Here is a 17,140-nt window from a genome sequence, read left to right as displayed (position 1 = left end):
CAAGTGACATTTATGTTAAAATGGAGAATATACTACTATTTCTAATCACGAAAGATTTGAATGTTGATAATGCTAACTATATAAGATATGAACGAACTAATACATGACTAGAATTGTAAGTATTCAAATCTTTTATGGTTGGAAATGTAAAAAATTATAGTTTATTCTAAATTGGAGAGAAACATTACAATTATAAATATGATGATGCAAAAGCTTAGAGACAGAAGGAATTTACCATTGTTTTGCATTAATGGAATGTAATTAAATGAAATGATATAATACAATGATAGACAATCTAATGAAGTGGAACTACTATTTCAGCTTCTTACTGAAGTCAGACAGCTCAAGAAGTGTAATCCTGGGGCTAGCTGCTGCTTCATCTCTCTCTTTCTGAGTGTTGAACCCCCAATTAACTAATCCAAATCAACCAAATTTAGCAAATATGTTATTCTAAAACAAACAACAATACAGAAGATAGAAACTCCAAAATGTATAAGATTGAAGTTATAGGGGTCACATGCATTAACATGATTCGATAGTGTAAATCTTCTTATAATTTTAGCTTATACATCAATAATTTCTGTTATATTCATACCATTGGATGATCTTAGTGTGAAAATAAACTTGGTGCACTAAAAGAGACACGGAGAAAGAAAATTGCTACCTAGATACAAATTCCAATTGTCCAACTCTGGTTCTTTAATGACATTTTTTAAGGTTGCAAGCCTATCTTCCACAAAGCTGCAATTTTAAAAAATGAAAAATATTAACCTTAGTAATTTCTCTTAAACCATGTTAACATGCAAATACAATGTTCTTAATAACCTGAAAGGCAAAATCTTACTGTAGGGTCAGTCCTTGGTGCTCTGGCATCTTTTGAAGCTTCTTTAGCACTTCTACCTTAGGACTTCATAGAAAAAATAGTAATAAAAAGATTTTAAAAAACACTAACAAAACAAAGAAAGCACATGTTGGTTGTTAACAAATACGGGTGTCAAAATAGTATCTGCTACAACATGATTTTGATATTCATACAAGATACTAACCCAGTTCCTAAACCATATATTCTTTCTGGTGGTAAAGTGATTCCAGCAAGCTCTTTCAGTAAAGCATCAGCAAAACGGCCCTATAGCCAAAGAAGGAAAAAATGCAAAGTAAGAAGAGATCATAGCAATGTGAAATTTCATATAGGACTAGAATTATGTATTCTTAAGGATTATTACCTGTTTTGTGGTGACAATGTAAACTTTTGAGCTTGCAAATCTTAGTGCATCAGCAGTACCAGGATAGAATCTATAGGTATAAAACACAATCACCAATAAGCAAGAGTTCAAAAGTCAAAAACACAATCACGCGAACCCTTTTTCTAAAATCCAAAAATCAAATCTCAGTTGTTTTTGTCTGGTGTATTGAATAGTACGAATATACATGCATCATACCTTAAGATCTTAACATAATTCTGGACAGTACTGACAGATAACTTCTATTAAATCTATCCTGTTAGATCATCTTGGTGAATTGAATACTAAGTTTAACTCGGCACATTTAAGACATTCCCTTAATTGAACTACCTGTTTGCTTCCATCCAACCAGAGAAATCATTCTGCAACCAATCATCTCTGACCTTTCCAAAAAGATCTATCAGTTCATCTCTATTCTCATCCCATTCTTCCATCACAATAGGCTTCAATTTGATCCATGTCTCCAATATACCCTCAACTGTGAGCCCTTCTGCAACCTTTCAAGAAGAACTATGACATAAATCAAGTGATACTACACTTGTCAATTCATAATAAAAAGGTTAAATTACACTGACATTTCTTCATTTAAGTTATAAAATGCCTGGTGTAAGCATGATATTACTTAATCTCAGAACAGATTAGTGTAATTTAAGATGACAAAAATCAAGGTGATTTTAGGCTTAATATATACAGACCGAAGATTTTCGAATTGATGGAACTCTGGTCTCAAGCAATAATCTCACAAGTAAGAGAGTCTCATATCCAGTTTCCACCACTGGCCTCACCTGACATGAAAATACTACAAGTTCATAAGAAAAGTAGTAGAACTCAAATGTTTTATGAACACTGCAGAAATTGTGTTGAGATTTTAGCTTTGCAATCATTTCTTAAGTAGCAAACCAGTCATTGTTAAAATAAATAACTAATCATTTGAACATCTATTCATTAATTTAACCAAGTGCTTCCTTCGTTTAATTTATCATTTTTTGGTTTACATACATTGATCCAATAATATGCCAAGAAGTTATAGTGACAGATAAAGAAAGACAAACGGAGCACTTCGTAAACATAAATTAAGCATTGATAAGTGAGCACTGTTTGTTGAGAAGTGTAATTAATTAACAATTTAGAAGTTAATTATTTACTGTAATCATCTGTTGAACAATCCAATCTTCAACGGTTGGATCCACACCATCAAACAATGCTGGCCATCTCAACTTGGCTGCCTACAAATTTATCGAAGTGATCACAGCTTAAGTTTAATACATTATACATTATGACATTAGAATCTTATTGATATTTTCCACTAACTGGATAACATTAACAGAAAATTTGAAACATTAGTAAAAGAAGATAGAAATCCTAGAACTAGAAGAACATATATACAATGAAAATGTTGGAAATACTGTGTATTTCTCTTCCATTATTTTAAGAGAGAGGGAGGAAGAGAGAGCATGAACCTTGACGGCAGAGATAGCAGTCTCTCCACAAGTATCACACAGAACTCCATCAAAGTCTAATGCATAAAGATGACCCATTTTTCCTAAGTTCCTTTCAATCTTGCAATGTCTATCTCTATGTATTTTATACTAAGATAATAATATAAATTTGCATGGTACACAATACCCGCCATCCAAAACAGGATTGAAAATCTTTGGGGCCTAGCTTCCATTAAAATTATGACACGTGAATGTCTACCATTTTTTTTTGTTTATTTTTCATTTTTGTCTATTTAATAATAATGCCAATAGTTTCTTTCTTTTGTCATTTAAAGTTTTTGTAAATGACACTTTTAATACACTTAACATGGTTGTAATTTTTATGAATTACGTCTGTTCTTTAAAAACTTATCTAAGTAAAAAAATTCGCCTTGATGCCCTTGAAAAGGTGCTATGCTTAGGTGGCTTAACAAATTCCAAACTAAACACACTTTAACAGTGTAAGATTACATTTTTTGGTTTGCATCTTAGATCTTTAAAGGAAAGGCCTATGGTAATATCTAAGTTTGAGTAAAAAGAGCTACCGTTACCTTATTAATTAAGCTCATCTACAGCATAAATGAATTTATTATAGACATGATATATAACTGAATATAATAATATTGTTTAATCTATATAGTCGACTTCATCTTAATGGAATTTTTTGTTTAATTTTTCGTGCATTACAATATAATTTTATCTATGCATTAATATTTTTACCATTTTGCATAACTTTGATGGAGACCAAACCTGCCTTCTAAGATGGAAGATGTGTAGTAAATCCTCGAAATATTTCAGTACCTTTTTTCAGCGTAGTATTACCACAAATAATATTTGCTTTCGAAATAGTCATTCACATATGACTGACTATGAGTGGCGTCGTATTTTTTGGAATCTTCCACATTGATCTTGCAGCTTCATTTGAGGCACATATTTCCTCTATTTATTTCCACATTGTTATAACTTAATATATTTAGCCACCCAAATAAAAGCAAACTCAGTTATATATGTATAAACTCAACACATTGCCTTCATCCAAGAGTGTAGATCTATCTATTATTATTGAACATAACACTTACATATTGAAAACCAGTTTTGAGTTTCAATAATCAACTGTCAATTTATTGTGTGTGTAAATATACTATATTACTATGTACTGAAAAAACATTTCTCTATATAACGTTAGAAGATACAGTTACAGCAGCCATTTTAAATAGAAAGATTGTGGTCACAACAAACTGACTTTCTTTATAAATGAGATGGTAACAAAATGTTCAGTTCAATGCTGACGCCTGAAAAAGTGAAAATTCAATGAAGGCAACAAACAATCATTTCAACTTCTTACTGAAGTCCGACAGCTCAAGAACTTGAATTCTGGGGATAGCCGCAGCTTCTTCTCTCTCTTTCTGAGTGTTGTAACCCCAGTTCCCTGATCCCAAAAACAATTACACTTATCAGGCACACTCGGCCATACGTATCACGATGTCATGTAATATTTTCCCATGAGAGAATCCATTCCAATTATAAACTGGTTAAGAAATACAAAAGGAAGCTACCTAAATACAGATTCCATTGATCTAACTCAGGTTCTTTGATGACATTTTTTAAGGTAGCAAGCCGATCCTCAACAAAGCTGGTTAAAAGAGTTAATTTCATGTAAGCAATAATAGAGTTCCAGTAGAAATAACAATAACCAGAATGATGTATAATTAGTTCTAGTAGCACAATATCTTACTGAAGTGTGAGTCCTTGGTGCTCTGGTCTCTTTTGAAGCTGCTTCAGCACTTTCACCTTAGGCCTACCGGTAAAACCAAAGATGGTGCAAGGAAAGTGAATTTCCTTTCAAAAAATAAAGCAAGAGAAAAGAAAAGAAAAAAAATGTTAAAGCATCACTGGACATTATTTTAGACGAATATATACTACACTAACCCAGTTCCTAGACCATATATTCTTTCAGGTGGAATTGTCACCCCAGCAAGCTCTCGGAGTAAAGCATCGGCAAAACGGCTCTAAAATTTCAAAAGAAATGATAAAGATACAAAATGAACAGGGGACATGATGTAAAATTGCAAAAGGTGCATAAGTCGTATTAGGACAACATTATCTTCCTTTCTCTCTTACTCTTTCATTCCAAAATAATTATCACCTTGAAAATTCGGTACATTAAAAATTGTATATATTACTTGCAATTTATATCAAGATACATTGACTTTTGAAAGGAAAAATATTATGGAATGGAGTATTTTTCATTAATACTGAGACAAAAGTATCTGTTGACGGGATTATCATCCCTAGCTACGGTCAAGAAGAAGGTTGGATGCTGACCTGTTTCGTGGTGACGATGTACACTCTCGAGCTTGAAAATTTTAATGCATCAGAAACACCAGGATAGAATCTATAGACAAACATCACGAATTAGTAGTAGTAGATCTCCTTCATGTGATATAAATATGCTAAACTAATCACAGCTCAGAAGGTTTAATTTGGTTACCTATTTGCACCGATCCAAGTAGCGAAATCCTGCTCCAACCATTCATCTCTAACCTTTCCAAAAAGATCTATCAAAGTTTCTCTATTCTCACTCCACTCTTCCATGATAACAGGCTTCAACTTGGACCAATTTTCCAATATACCCTCAACCGTGAGCCCCTCTGTAACCTTGCAAAAAAAGTAGGCATCAGTCAAAAGCAGATGCAAATTCCACGGATAAATGCTAAAGATCAGAGATAAGACATTGTACTCACTGAAGACTTCCTGATGGAAGGTATTCTGGTCTCTAACAACAATCTCACAAGTAAAACATTTTCATATCCAGTTTCTACGACTGGTCGGACCTATAACACAGACAACTATGGAAGTTCATCTTCAGAATGAAAATTGGTCTATTTATTCACCATATTCAAAGCAATGTTTTTGAAAGCTCAATATTTTTGAGTCAAATATTCACAACATCATATGCAAGTAACTAAATCTTTACAAAAAAAATTATTAAAACCGGAAAATGTTCATATTTTGAGGGAATAAAACTTGATTAACAATAAAAAAGGCAACAAAGTTAGCGAGAAACAGTGTGTTGTTTAATTAGCTTAGTTTTGAAACAATTTTATAATCAAAGTCCTACTGAAATCTTAGAGGAAAAATCAATTACTTCCTCAAAGAAGTGAGCTTGACACATGCATTGCACATCATAATGGTACTCTTCTAAAACAATGAAATTTATTTGAAAGCAAAATAATTTTGTCTCTGATTCCCTTTCTATAATTCGAGGCCTCTGTTGTTATTTCCAAATGGAATAAGTTGATAAGCAGTTAACAGTTATTCAGAACCAAAACACACAACATCTAAATTATAAAGCAATTTAGCAAAAAACAAAGGCATAAACATAATAATTAACCAATTGATTAAAAAAATGCATAAGAAGTAAGTAGTGAATATGAGATTAATTACTGAATGCATCTGGTCAACAATCCAATCCTGAGTGGCGGAATCCACGCCATGAAACAAAGAAGGCCATCTCACTTTCGCAGCCTGAAAGGTATCCTAGTTAATGAAAAAGTGAAAACTTGAAATGAAAAAACAAGTAAGAGAGAAAGGAGAGAGGGTACAGTACCTTGAGAGCAGAGAGAGAGCTCTCACCGCAGCTATCACAGAGGATTCCATCGAAGTCCAAAGCATAAAGCTCCCCCATTTCACTCTGCATCGTTGTTATGCTCCTTCCTCACTCTTCACAACTCACAATTCAACGCTCCGTTCCTTACGTCCCTGATGTAGCCACGTGTTTGCTAATCATTTTATTTATTTTTTTGTTGTATATTATTATATAATAAATTTATTTATGCGTTCATTGAAAGCTTGTAATAACTTTTTAATATTTAATGCATATTTCAAAACTTATTTTTGTATCAACCTTAACTATCAAATGGAATTGATTAGAAGTGCGATGATTTTATGCGATAAAAATATATGATAAATTTATTATATAAAAATATGTGATAAATTTATTTTTTCATCGAATTAAACATAAATAATTAATTTTAGGTATCTATATTTTAATTAAATTCTCGATTAGCAACTTTAACTTATAAAGTTTGTAAATAGATTCAATTAGATATTGAGTAACTATTGTTATTGTTATTTTTTTTCCTAGAAAAAGGAATATTCAATCGGATGTTGCACTGGTACAATTTATTTTTTAAAAAAAACTATATCTACAATTTTTTGGTCATGGACTAGAAGACCCAAATCAACTGGCCCATATTGAATTCTGACGCAGGCCCAAATAGACAATCATAAGCCCAAAAAAATGGAGAGAAAAGTGGCTCTTCCCGGGACAACGCTGTTTGATTTTGGCGCCATTTCCATTCCTTTCCCTGCAGTGTGTTGTAATATTGTATTTGCCATCTGATTTTGCTCTCTTCACTCTTCATTCTTCATTCTTCACTGTCACATTGCACCAAACAACTGCGTGGAAAAAGCGACGCGTCCAAGCGCCTTCACTGAGTCGTGCTTGCCACGCGCACCCAGTTGGATCTCCTCGCATCTGTGTTCTCTGTTTTCTCGGTAAAGACCTTTCTTCACTCCACAATCATTTTCTCTTCTTTTAGGTTTAATTAGGGTTTTTTCATCACTTTCTTAATCTAATTGGATTTGGTTTGTTCTCAATTTCAGTTAGTTCATATTTGTCTTTAAAATATTCTTTGACATATTTTTCCTTTCAAATCAACGAAAAAATTAATCAATTTTGCATTGTAGTTTGTGAATTTTGAAAGCCATTTATTGAACCGAAGCTTTGATATCACTCAAGTTCAATTTCACTGCATGATAATGATGATGCTTTCATAAATCTGATTACTATATCCATTAGAGTTAGTGTTAAGTTCTTTCAGGTTGTGTGTATGTGAACTCCAGCACAATGGATTATTGTTTATTGACTACCAATCCTAAGAGTGCGTGGAATCCGTTACAATTTGTTTTTCAAAATTTTGATTCCAAATTGATGATTCCATTGTTGATTTTATCAGAGGAAACATGAATTCAGAGGAAGCTGCACAAATTCCCAGAAGAACTACAAGGTCTTTAGCTTCATCTTCTGCGTCGACTTCTAATAATGCATCTTCTGCAAAAGTAAATAGCCTTGAACCTCTAACAGTCAATGACCTTTTAGTTGGAGGAGACCCTATTAGCCTAGATGAATTGTTTTCTAATTTCCCCGGTAGAAGTAGCCAGATTCTCGAGATTGTAAGCCTTTTGGGGCCATTGAACACTCCAATGCTTCCTTTGTTTGTGTATGGTGGTGCTTCCACTGGAAAAACCAGTATCATTCTTCAATTATTCCGGCATCTTAACAGGCCTCTTGTTTATTCTAGCTGCAGGACGTGTTATAATCAGCGTATCTTGTTTGAATCTATTCTAAATCAGTTGCATCTCCATAGAAAAAGTTCTGCCAATGGCTATTCAAATGCAAAGCGCTGTGAGAGACCATCGGATTTTATTAATTTTCTTAAGGAAGCATTGACCGATGCCATAAACAATCTGAAGGAGAAGTCGGAGAAGTTGATATCAGGCAAGACAATGGCACAAGGGGGGATTGGAAACATGATCTACTTGGTATTTGACAATTTTCAGCTTGTTAGAGAGTGGGATAAGAGCTCTACTTTATTACCCTTTCTGTTTAATCTCTATGATCTGCTGAAGATTCCTGAGGTGGGTCTAATATTTATCAGCAATACTTCTCCAGATACCTTTTACTCTTCTAACATGGGTTATGTGGAGCCTATCCCTGTATACTTTCCTGATTACACAGATGCTGATCTTCGCAAAATATTGTCGAGAAACCAAGCAGACTCGAAGCTGTATTCTTCATTCTTGGAGTAAGGCATCTTATTACTATTACTTTGCTTTCTCAGATTTACATAATCTCATAGTGAATTTTTGTTTATTTTTCATGCAGTGTGGCTTTAAGGTCTTTCTTTAGGGTTACTAGGCAGGTTGATGAATTGTCCACTGCCTTCAAACCACTATATGAAAAATATTGTGAACCTTTACGCGATAAAAGAGTCTTTCCTAATGGAGACAAAGACAAAGACATGAAGAGAAAGTTATTTAGTCATATCAATCCTCACATCACATCCTCTCTGAATGAGATATTTAAAGTTTCATCTCATCCTTCAGCTGAAGTTGAGAACTCCAAAGAGGCAAATCTGAAGGTGAATCAAAGGAAACTGGAGCGACGTGAAGAAATTGCCAAGCTAGATTTTCACATGTCTACTAGTGCAAAGTATCTTCTTATTTCAGCATTTCTTGCTTCCAGAAATCCAGCTACTCTTGATGCTTCACTTTTTGATTCCAAAGGAGGTTCTGATAATCGAAAGCGAAAGAGGAAGTAAGCATGTTGATTTGTTGGTTGATGTGTAAGCAGTGGATGTTTAACTTTCTAGTCTATTGTTCTTTTTTGTGTGTAGACCCTCTGAGAAGGTGCCTGAAAGAAAGGAAAGTTTAGAAGAGGAGTTACTAATGAAAGGACCTGGAAGTTTCCCACTGGAGAGGTTGTTAGCCATCTTTCAGTGTATTGTATCGGTCGCAGAAGATTCGTCGGATGAGGACAAACAAAGCGGCGAGCTGATGTCTGATGTTTTGTTGCAGCTATCCAGTCTCTGCAATGCTAAATTTATATTTAAAGGAAGAAGCTGTCCAATTGAAGGCTCAGTTCGGTATCGGTCAACTGTATCAGAAGACTTGGCTTTGAAGGTAACCTCAGTTCCCACGTAACACTCCCACAAAATTCTTGGTTTATTTATATGACATTTGGAAAACAAATGAAGAATAGTATTTTCATTGTTGTTTAAGCAGGTTGCAAGGAGCCTCAAGTTCCCTTTATCAAGTTATTTGTATAAAAGAACCTAGCAATCTTTGACTTTGGTGCTTCTGCTTCACAAATCCTGGTTATCCATTTTTCTGATAGAATCTGTACGATGCTGCTATCTGCAGTTATCATCATGAAATTGCCGGAATTACCCCTATGAATTGTAACATTGGATGGATTGAATAATTTTCAATGCACATGGAATTTCCAAAATGCATATATATCGCAGATCTAACCTTTAGTGTGCAGTATGGATTCTGAAATAACATTTCTCTTGGCAGATATGGAATGGTAGCATGGCACAAATTGTGTTTAAGACCCAATTTTCTTAAGAAATTTCATGTACATCAAATGAATGCCCCATCTATTTCAATTTTCCAGAATGGGAATTTTTTCCAAAGCCACTCATGAAAACTCTATAAAATTCTTAGATTCGATGTGCATTTCAATGGAACATATTGAATCAATTATCAATGGTTAATGACAAAACTATGAGAATTTGTTTACTAAAGTTGTAACAAGCCCGTAAAAGTTTTATAAAATCCTAGGATCGCCTACCATAATTATCTTTTGAAGTATGATTATTTTAAAATTTACGATTACAAATTGTATATAATAAAACTAGTGAATAACAACGCAATAGAAACGTTCCATGGAGAAGAATTTTGTTGCTGAAGCTTAGACTTTCCTGCATATCCTTTTGTAACAACGAAATTTCACTCATAATTGCCTTTTCTTTTTAATTTTTTTTCCCGCAACAATTTCAGTCGTAAATTCGTAATCATAACCATAATTAATTAATATTATTTAGGGGTAAAAAAATAGATGGATCTAATTAGCCTAAGCCCATATATTAAAATTGCTTTAGGCCTTAGCCCAGAAAGAACAAATCAACTAAGAACGGAACCTGAAAATGAAAGTCCAAAAAAAAAAAGAACCTGAAAATGTTAAAAGACCAAAACCAAAGAGAGAGAAAAACTAAAAATACTAATTGAAAAAAAAAACAATTGGAAATTTTCTCCGTCACAAAAAAAAAAAGAAGAATATGGCCAAATCACCAAAAAGAAAATCCACTCTTACTTTAAGAAAAAAAAAATTGTTTTGCGGAAGAAGGAAATGCAAATATCAAAATATTTTGTTTCTCTCTCCTCCACCATTCTTTCTCTCTCTTTCGTTCTCTGTCTTTTTTTTTTCTTCATCGCCGACAACCGCCAATTCCCTCCATTTCAAAGCCCTTTCTACTCTCTGCAAATCTCTCTCTCTCTACTTATTTGCCCCCAATACAGCGCATTGATTGAATTGATTGGAGCAAATTGTTTACAATTTTAAGTACCATTGGTGTTTAGCATTTTAATACCATTGTTGTTTCTTCAATCTAAGCTCGTGGTAAAGAATCCTGCTGCTTTTTTCCCCTTTTGGTTCCTTTTATTGTGCTGGCATATAACAACCCCTTTCTTCAACTTCTTATTCATGTTGCTATTGTGTTTGTTGTGTTGGAAATGATGATGTTAAACAAATTTGATTCTAATAAAAATCATGTAGCTGATATAAATAATGAAAATTTAGCTCTTTTTAAACTCTGCCATTACTGTTTTGTGAAGTTGGCGGATGGTGAAGCTTTTTAGTATCATGGGAATTCAGAATTCTTGTGTGTAATTAGCTAACAAGTAGCTTTTAAATTGTTCTCTTTCTGTTTTTATTTTCTTTTTATATATGGAATCAGGAAATTTGTAAAAAACACTATGTCTTTCTTTTTCTTTTCTATTTTTTAAAGCTCTGTGGAATTGTGTGTTAACTTAATGTGGTATTTGGATAATACGAAGTTCAAATGGAAGCATGCTTGGTAAGATGTGAGCAGCAGTAATGTAAGTATGTAACTATAAATGTTTTTGCCATTTTGAAAAAAAAAAGTAAGTTAAATGTGTTGATAGTTTTCTGTTGTTTGAAGTATTTTCTTTTTGAAGTTTTATTGTTTGGAAATGTTACTTAAGAAATTTTGGGTGGAAATATAGGCATCAATCAATGCTTGTACTTAGTTTTGTAATAGTAGGATAGGGCATGTCTTAGTTGCTGTTTTATGTATTTGCATACTCTTCATTTATGTATTGTTATTCATTACACATTTTGACTTCTTATCCTATTTATGCAGGGTCTTTCTGAATTTAGGAGGTGCTGCTAAATTATTCACCATTCTACACTTTGGCAAGGTTTATGTCTGTTATCCTTGCTTGTTGAAATATTGTGATATAGGGAATTGTGTATCACTGCTAATGCTTTCATGGACCATATGCATTTGATGATGCTGCTAGAGAAGCTTAATCCTGATCCCAAACCTCGTTTGATTAGTGGATGTATTATCTGGTTGTCTGGAATTGAAATTTGAATTTGAATTTCCACCTCTGCATATATTGGTCGAACCGTGATTCCGTGAATAAACTTCAAATATCAATAGTTTCCGCTTTTGACACTAGTTTAAAATGTCAGAAATTGACATGGCAGTTAGTAAACCCGAGGTATGTATCTGCTTGTATGATATAAGGAATTTCTAGTTTAAGATCCTCTTCTGGTTCTGTGATTATGATTTCATTTTTTTTTCTCTTACAATTTTTATCCTGAGATATTGAGAGATTTTAAAATCCAGTGTTTAACTTCTTGCTTCAGATTATGCAGCCGTATATCTGGCTTCAGACAACAGATGGTGCAATACAACAAGTGGAACAGGAAATTGCAATGTCTTGCCCTTTTATTTGTCAAGAAGTAATACAAAAAGGCACGGGATCTTCAAAGAACTGTGCAATATGTCTTCCTCAACGAGTCACCCCTACTATTTTGAGCTTAATACTTGATTATTGCCGATTTCATCAAGTACCAGGTCGCTCAAACAAGGTTCTTTATGTTTCTTCACTTTTTTTATGTTGTTATAAACTTATAATCAAATATAAGATGCACTTTAAATGGAAACATTTTATTTGACGGATGGCTTAGTTTTTGTATAGGAGCGGAAGTCTTATGATGAGAAATTCATGCGGATGGACACGAAGCAGTTATGCGAGTTGACATCTGCTGCAGACAGCCTTCAGTTGAAACCATTGGTTGATCTTACCAGCCGTACACTTGCTCGAATAATTGAAGGAAAATCCCCTGAGGAAATACGCGGCATATTTAATTTGCCAGATGATCTTACAGAGGTATCTGGTGCTTGCAATAACCATGTTTCGATTCTTTTTTCGATGTCAGTTTTGCTGTTTTTAGACATTCTATTTGATCCAGGAAGAGAAATTGGAGCCCTTGAAAAACACAACTGCTGATCCGAGGATCAGGCTTTTGAACCGTTTGTATGCTAAGAAAAGGAAAGAGCTGAAGGAGCGTGAGAGGCTAAAGGTGTAAATATTGTTTCTTATTTTTTTTCATCACATTACAGTGCAAGCACACTGTCCAATTTGTAAAGTATTATTTAATTACTTGTACCTTTTTTAATGTCCTGATTCTTGAATTTTAAAATGTTGATGATTAACAAGATTTGGTCGGGCACATGTTTCAGAATGTTGAAGTTGAAGAAGAGCATGTGGATGATCGTTCAGTCGATGACCTTTTGTCTTTTATTAATGGAAATGATGCAGGTAACTGAGCATTTTTCGATCCCCTTTACATGAGTTTTACTTAATGCTTTTTGTTGTTGTTAAACCGATGAAATGGTACAACTTCGTCCTAGTTGAGCAATTTCCATTTGATGTAATTTGTTGACCACATGAAACTACCTCTTCTACACCTGTAAGATGAGCTTACAAGTTGATTCATGTCCATCTTGACAACATTGAAACTCGAAATTAGTAGTACTCAGTTCTTTTGTTAATGTTTGTCTGCATCAAGTATAGACAGTGTAGGTGGTCCAATGATCTTGTTGAAATGAAGAGAAGAAATATACCAAAAGGTAGGACTGTGAGGACAAAGAGATCCTTTTTTGGTTGTTAAAGTAAAGCCTTTAATGTGTCAGCCACTCACTATATTTAGAGGGAAAGTCCTCTATAAAGGCCACGTGCTTTCCTTTAAAGAGAATTGAAACGTCTAATCTTATTCCACAAAACTTGCTTGTCTAAAAATTTATCAGTGAAGGTTTGAAATTACGCTCCAACCAACTAAACAATATCTGTTTCTCGTCTAAATTTCCTAGTTATACAATCATTTCATTCAGTGGGATTTATATTTAAGCAGCTTTTGTGTTTGACAATGTCCAGAAACTCTTGAGTGTTGAGTAGTAGTCTTCTGTAGGCTGTAGCCTTTTACTTTATTTTCCTGTTTCATCTGCTTGGGGATGCAGATGCCTAACTGTTAGTGAGAAATTTTGTTACAGATCCAAAGGAGATGAAAAATTCTAAGAATAAAAAGAAAAACCGAAGAAGAAAAGAGCAACAGACGAGCTCTTCTTTGAAGGAAGCTTCTGAACTGAACAATAAGGTAGTCATAATATCTAATATCAAATTTGGCTTCAAGTTAAATTTGAAAAAACAAGTTCAGTTATTTACTATATATGTTCCAAGTGTTTATTGCTTTTTACTTCTAATAGGAGATAAATGGTCATAATATCAGACCCCAAACTGATGGAGCTAATGGAGTTTCCGAGGCCTCACAGTCTAATACAGAAGACAGCACTTTTGTTCCTAGAGAGTTTGATGATGGAGATATAGATGAGGAGATCGATCCTGCATTACAGGAAAAACTTGACAGGTGGGGCTAGACTATATTCTAAGTGCAGTGTTTACAGTTCATGCTAAAATTTGAAGTTGTATTTTTCTTTTTGTGGATGACAATCATTATCTTTAGCATAGTTGCAGTGGCAGATCACTAGCACTATTATCTTTGTTCTATCATATGGAGAGGACATAGCATCAGAATGATTGATGAGCTCTTTCTTTCAACAAATTGTATTTCTTGAATCATGTATTGCTGGTTGCATGTGAAATGATGTGCTCACATTCGTGTATATATAAGAGAGAGGGCAATGTGACAATATCCAAATTGATTTCATTGTGTTTGGGATTGGCAAGTGACAAATGTTTATTTTATATTGTTCCTATGTTGGAGAATTTTTAGTAATCTTTGTATCCCTAGCAATCTAGCAATAGGTTATTAGGTTTTTCTTGATCTTTTATGTTTAAAATGTTTCAATAAATAATGCAACTTGTTTTAATCTTTGTGTGCATGCCTGCTATTGAAGAACATAATGGAACAAAAAAGAAAAATGAAAGGGTGGGAAAGTGACAAGAAAAACAATAAGAAATCTCTAAGTTTGAGAGTGAAAATGATGATTGATTACTTATGATTGTGAACTTGTGTTATGATTATGTCAATAATTAACTTCAGAAACAAGATGTAACTCCATAACTAACTACCTAACAAGTCTATTTTATGCTTTCTATTTTTGCTCCCTGAACTGATTAAAACTGTCAGATTAATATAAACCTAATTAAGCTGACTCAACTCATCTTACACACACTAACAAAGTTCTAATCTAACAATATTATTTTTTGTATTTTGGTACTTTGCAAAATTTGTCTAGGTACATTATGGTAAAATTATTGGTTTTTGGGTCAAAATTTGTTTTTCCTTGAGTATTTAATAATATTATTATGATCATTGAATTTACCCATTTTATACTTTTGTTTCCATAGAAGGGGAGCCTCGGAGCAACGATTGAGTTGTCTCCATGTGACCTCAAGGTCACGGGTTCAAGCCGTGGAATCAGCCACTGATGTAATTATTAGGTTAGGCTGCCTACATTACGCCCTTTGGATGCAGCCCATTCCTAGATCCTACGTTATCGCAGGATACTTTTTCTTCTGGCTGCCCTATACTAGTTTCCATAATTGACCAAGCTTATTTCACACACACAGTTTAACAAAGTAGCAATAATCATGAAATTCTTGTTAAACTCCTTCTGTGTTGTCCTTCCCTGCCACTTTGGATAAAAGAAGGCATGGGTTTGATATGAAGAAATGTCTGTATGATGTTCATATTGATGTACTCTTGTGATTTGATATGCCAAAATCTTATTTGCTCAATACCCTTTGATGCAGGGAAGTGGAAGATTTCGCTCGCATATTAAATTCTGACTGGCCAAAGAGGATGCAGGAACTGTTGTCGTTGGGGCAAGAAAGAAAAGCAATGCCTTTTACATCCAACGGAAACAGTTTTTTAAGACGAAATGCTTGTATGTTTATCACTTGAGTTTGTTTTAGTGACGTTTACCCTTTATATGCTTGTTAGTAGAACTTTTAAAATCATTTTTATAAAACAAATAAATAAAATGTTTTCTCCTTTTTAGGTCCTTTTAAAATCATTCTAGTTTGCTTTTGCTCCTACATTTTGGTCAGCTAGAGCCAAGGTTGTCAAATATCCGCTATATCAGCGCAATAGCGCAATTGCATGGCGGAAATTTAACAAAACACAATGAGCCGCAATCCGCTATTGATGACCTTGCTTAGCGCCGATTTTCGCTTTCTTTAGCTGCTAAAACTTGTTTTCTCTTGCTTAATATTTAATATATGTTAAGCTTGTTGCATGTGCTATATATGAGAAGCTGAGTGAAAATTGCATCTTTCCATGTGTATCATCTTTTAGAACCATGATGTGGGGCATTATTGCCAGAGAGATTTCTTTCCTTACCCTTTTGAATTGGCATGATGAATTTGGTAACTGACTTGTTTATTGTTTCCCTGAATAACTCTCTAGTTTATTCAGTGTGTAGTTAATACACAACTTTCCCATGATTATTTCTTTCTGTTTCCTGATATAACATGCTATAAAAATAATAGTATTTAATGTCATTTCATCCACTTATGTCTTTTGATTCACTACACTCATTAAAAATCTATCTATGCAGAGGACTTGACCTCATGATACTGTCACACAAACAAGAAGGAATCAGTGGAAGATGGATCCTTACAAGCCCCCACACAAATGGCCAGTGGCTTGAACAATTTTGAGAGGTGCTGACAAGCCTTAGGAAAGTGCTGCATGTCAGTTATTTATTTGTTTTTCTAATTCACTGTTCAATTTTATTCATTATTGGTCCTTGGCCCCAGGCACAATTTGATGCTGGAGGCTGCCTCTTGTGCCAATAGAAAATAAATAGTAGGATGGGCTTGTATGTAATAATGTTGTATCTTTGTGCATTGATTGCTTGAGTTTTGAAAGAAGTTTCTTACTCTGATCCATTTCTGTGTTGACAAATTGTTAAAAATTGGGTTGTGATCATATATTCATTTTTGTACTCCTAATGTGACTCTCAGACTCTGTAGTTGTTGGAGTAATTTTTTTTCTTCACATAAGTAATGATTTAAAACTCATTCCATATAAGATGAGATTGAAGAGAAGAGTGCAATTCATGGGTCTGGATTTGATACTGATCCGGTGATCCCAACTTATGGTAATACCCTTTCTATCCATTCTGATTCTCTTTCCTCAGATAATATTTCTGATTTTGTGAGGCTTGTATTGATCATTTGGAAGATGGTTTTTCCTTTTGCTACCCATTTGGTTCATGATTGCATGTGATATTC

The 17,140-nt window shown here is 33.9% G+C and overlaps 4 protein-coding genes across 14 annotated transcripts; 2 read left to right on the top strand and 2 right to left on the bottom strand.

Moving 5' to 3' along the window:
- Positions 1 to 214: 214 nt before the first annotated feature.
- Positions 215 to 2,930, bottom strand: LOC112797475 (uncharacterized). 3 transcript variants are annotated; one of them, XR_003199795.3, is made up of 9 exons: positions 2,702 to 2,882; positions 2,387 to 2,467; positions 1,937 to 2,026; positions 1,572 to 1,738; positions 1,224 to 1,293; positions 1,047 to 1,126; positions 826 to 907; positions 665 to 741; positions 215 to 413 (listed from the first exon to the last, which is right to left on the bottom strand). XR_003199795.3 is itself a non-coding variant. In XM_025840433.3 (9 exons), exons 1-9 carry the CDS (start codon positions 2,777 to 2,779, stop codon positions 313 to 315), a joined length of 807 nt encoding a protein of 268 aa, XP_025696218.1. In that variant the 5' UTR covers positions 2,780 to 2,930; the 3' UTR covers positions 215 to 312. The 3 variants fall into 3 exon arrangements, 2 of the variants coding, with proteins under 2 accessions (XP_025696218.1, XP_072092191.1); XM_025840433.3 differs by having other exon boundaries at positions 845 to 907; positions 2,702 to 2,930; XM_072236090.1 differs by lacking the exon at positions 665 to 741 and having other exon boundaries at positions 845 to 907.
- A 943-nt stretch (positions 2,931 to 3,873) lies between these two features.
- On the bottom strand, positions 3,874 to 6,518 carry LOC112797473 (uncharacterized). 4 transcript variants are annotated; one of them, XM_025840430.3, is made up of 9 exons: positions 6,330 to 6,518; positions 6,167 to 6,247; positions 5,464 to 5,553; positions 5,211 to 5,377; positions 5,045 to 5,114; positions 4,649 to 4,728; positions 4,455 to 4,517; positions 4,276 to 4,352; positions 3,874 to 4,148 (listed from the first exon to the last, which is right to left on the bottom strand). In XM_025840430.3, the coding sequence occupies exons 1-9, from the start codon at positions 6,417 to 6,419 to the stop codon at positions 4,048 to 4,050; spliced, it is 819 nt and encodes a 272-aa protein (XP_025696215.1). In that variant the 5' UTR covers positions 6,420 to 6,518; the 3' UTR covers positions 3,874 to 4,047. The 4 variants fall into 4 exon arrangements, with proteins under 4 accessions (XP_025696215.1, XP_025696216.1, XP_025696217.1 ...); XM_025840431.3 differs by lacking the exon at positions 4,649 to 4,728 and having other exon boundaries at positions 4,455 to 4,558; positions 6,330 to 6,507; XM_025840432.3 differs by lacking the exon at positions 5,464 to 5,553 and having other exon boundaries at positions 6,330 to 6,507.
- A 522-nt stretch (positions 6,519 to 7,040) lies between these two features.
- LOC112797472 (origin of replication complex subunit 5) lies at positions 7,041 to 9,847 on the top strand. 3 transcript variants are annotated; one of them, XM_072236085.1, is made up of 6 exons: positions 7,041 to 7,279; positions 7,741 to 7,957; positions 8,086 to 8,589; positions 8,670 to 9,101; positions 9,181 to 9,466; positions 9,569 to 9,847. In XM_072236085.1, the coding sequence occupies exons 2-6, from the start codon at positions 7,908 to 7,910 to the stop codon at positions 9,620 to 9,622; spliced, it is 1,326 nt and encodes a 441-aa protein (XP_072092186.1). In that variant the 5' UTR covers positions 7,041 to 7,279; positions 7,741 to 7,907; the 3' UTR covers positions 9,623 to 9,847. The 3 variants fall into 3 exon arrangements, with proteins under 3 accessions (XP_072092186.1, XP_025696210.1, XP_025696214.1); XM_025840429.3 differs by having other exon boundaries at positions 7,082 to 7,279; positions 7,741 to 7,843; XM_025840425.3 differs by having other exon boundaries at positions 7,058 to 7,279; positions 7,741 to 8,589.
- An 826-nt stretch (positions 9,848 to 10,673) lies between these two features.
- LOC112797471 (SKP1-like protein 21) lies at positions 10,674 to 16,795 on the top strand. 4 transcript variants are annotated; one of them, XR_011881431.1, is made up of 10 exons: positions 10,674 to 10,967; positions 11,731 to 12,094; positions 12,243 to 12,467; positions 12,578 to 12,769; positions 12,852 to 12,962; positions 13,123 to 13,201; positions 13,933 to 14,036; positions 14,146 to 14,306; positions 15,251 to 15,789; positions 16,462 to 16,795. XR_011881431.1 is itself a non-coding variant. In XM_072236087.1 (10 exons), coding segments are annotated over exons 2-10 (1,044 nt in total). In that variant the 5' UTR covers positions 10,674 to 10,967; positions 11,731 to 12,058; the 3' UTR covers positions 16,464 to 16,795. The 4 variants fall into 4 exon arrangements, 2 of the variants coding, with proteins under 2 accessions (XP_072092188.1, XP_072092189.1); XM_072236087.1 differs by having other exon boundaries at positions 15,656 to 15,789; XR_011881432.1 differs by having other exon boundaries at positions 10,677 to 10,967; positions 11,731 to 11,788.
- Positions 16,796 to 17,140: the final 345 nt, after the last annotated feature.

The sequence above is a fragment of the Arachis hypogaea genome, chromosome 4 (genome assembly GCF_003086295.3).
Source record: "Arachis hypogaea cultivar Tifrunner chromosome 4, arahy.Tifrunner.gnm2.J5K5, whole genome shotgun sequence".
Classification (NCBI taxonomy): Eukaryota; Viridiplantae; Streptophyta; class Magnoliopsida; order Fabales; family Fabaceae; genus Arachis; species Arachis hypogaea.
The sequence above is the reverse complement of the archived record's forward strand: the minus strand, read 5'-3'. Positions and strand labels throughout refer to the sequence as shown.

Bases quoted from the DNA above. Each gene is read 5' to 3' on its own strand.
- LOC112797472 (XM_025840425.3), top strand. From the start codon at position 7,748: ATGAATTCAGAGGAAGCTGCACAAATTCCCAGAAGAACTACAAGGTCT. The intron at 8,590-8,669 runs GTAAGGCATCTT...TTTTTCATGCAG, and splicing joins CTGTATTCTTCATTCTTGGA to TGTGGCTTTAAGGTCTTTCT. The intron at 9,102-9,180 runs GTAAGCATGTTG...TTTTGTGTGTAG, and splicing joins AATCGAAAGCGAAAGAGGAA to ACCCTCTGAGAAGGTGCCTG.
- LOC112797473 (XM_025840430.3), bottom strand. From the start codon at position 6,419: ATGCAGAGTGAAATGGGGGAGCTTTATGCTTTGGACTTCGATGGAATC. The intron at 4,518-4,648 runs GTTAGTGTAGTA...TTTTACCGGTAG, and splicing joins ATATATGGTCTAGGAACTGG to GCCTAAGGTGAAAGTGCTGA. The intron at 4,353-4,454 runs GTAAGATATTGT...TCTTTTAACCAG, and splicing joins CACCAAGGACTCACACTTCA to CTTTGTTGAGGATCGGCTTG.
- LOC112797475 (XM_025840433.3), bottom strand. From the start codon at position 2,779: ATGGGTCATCTTTATGCATTAGACTTTGATGGAGTTCTGTGTGATACT. The intron at 1,294-1,571 runs GTAGTTCAATTA...TTATACCTATAG, and splicing joins GGTTGGATGGAAGCAAACAG to ATTCTATCCTGGTACTGCTG. The intron at 742-844 runs GTAAGATTTTGC...TTAAAATTGCAG, and splicing joins CACCAAGGACTGACCCTACA to CTTTGTGGAAGATAGGCTTG.
- LOC112797471 (XM_072236087.1), top strand. From the start codon at position 12,059: ATGTCAGAAATTGACATGGCAGTTAGTAAACCCGAG. The intron at 12,468-12,577 runs GTTCTTTATGTT...GTTTTTGTATAG, and splicing joins TACCAGGTCGCTCAAACAAG to GAGCGGAAGTCTTATGATGA. The intron at 13,202-13,932 runs GTAACTGAGCAT...ATTTTGTTACAG, and splicing joins TATTAATGGAAATGATGCAG to ATCCAAAGGAGATGAAAAAT.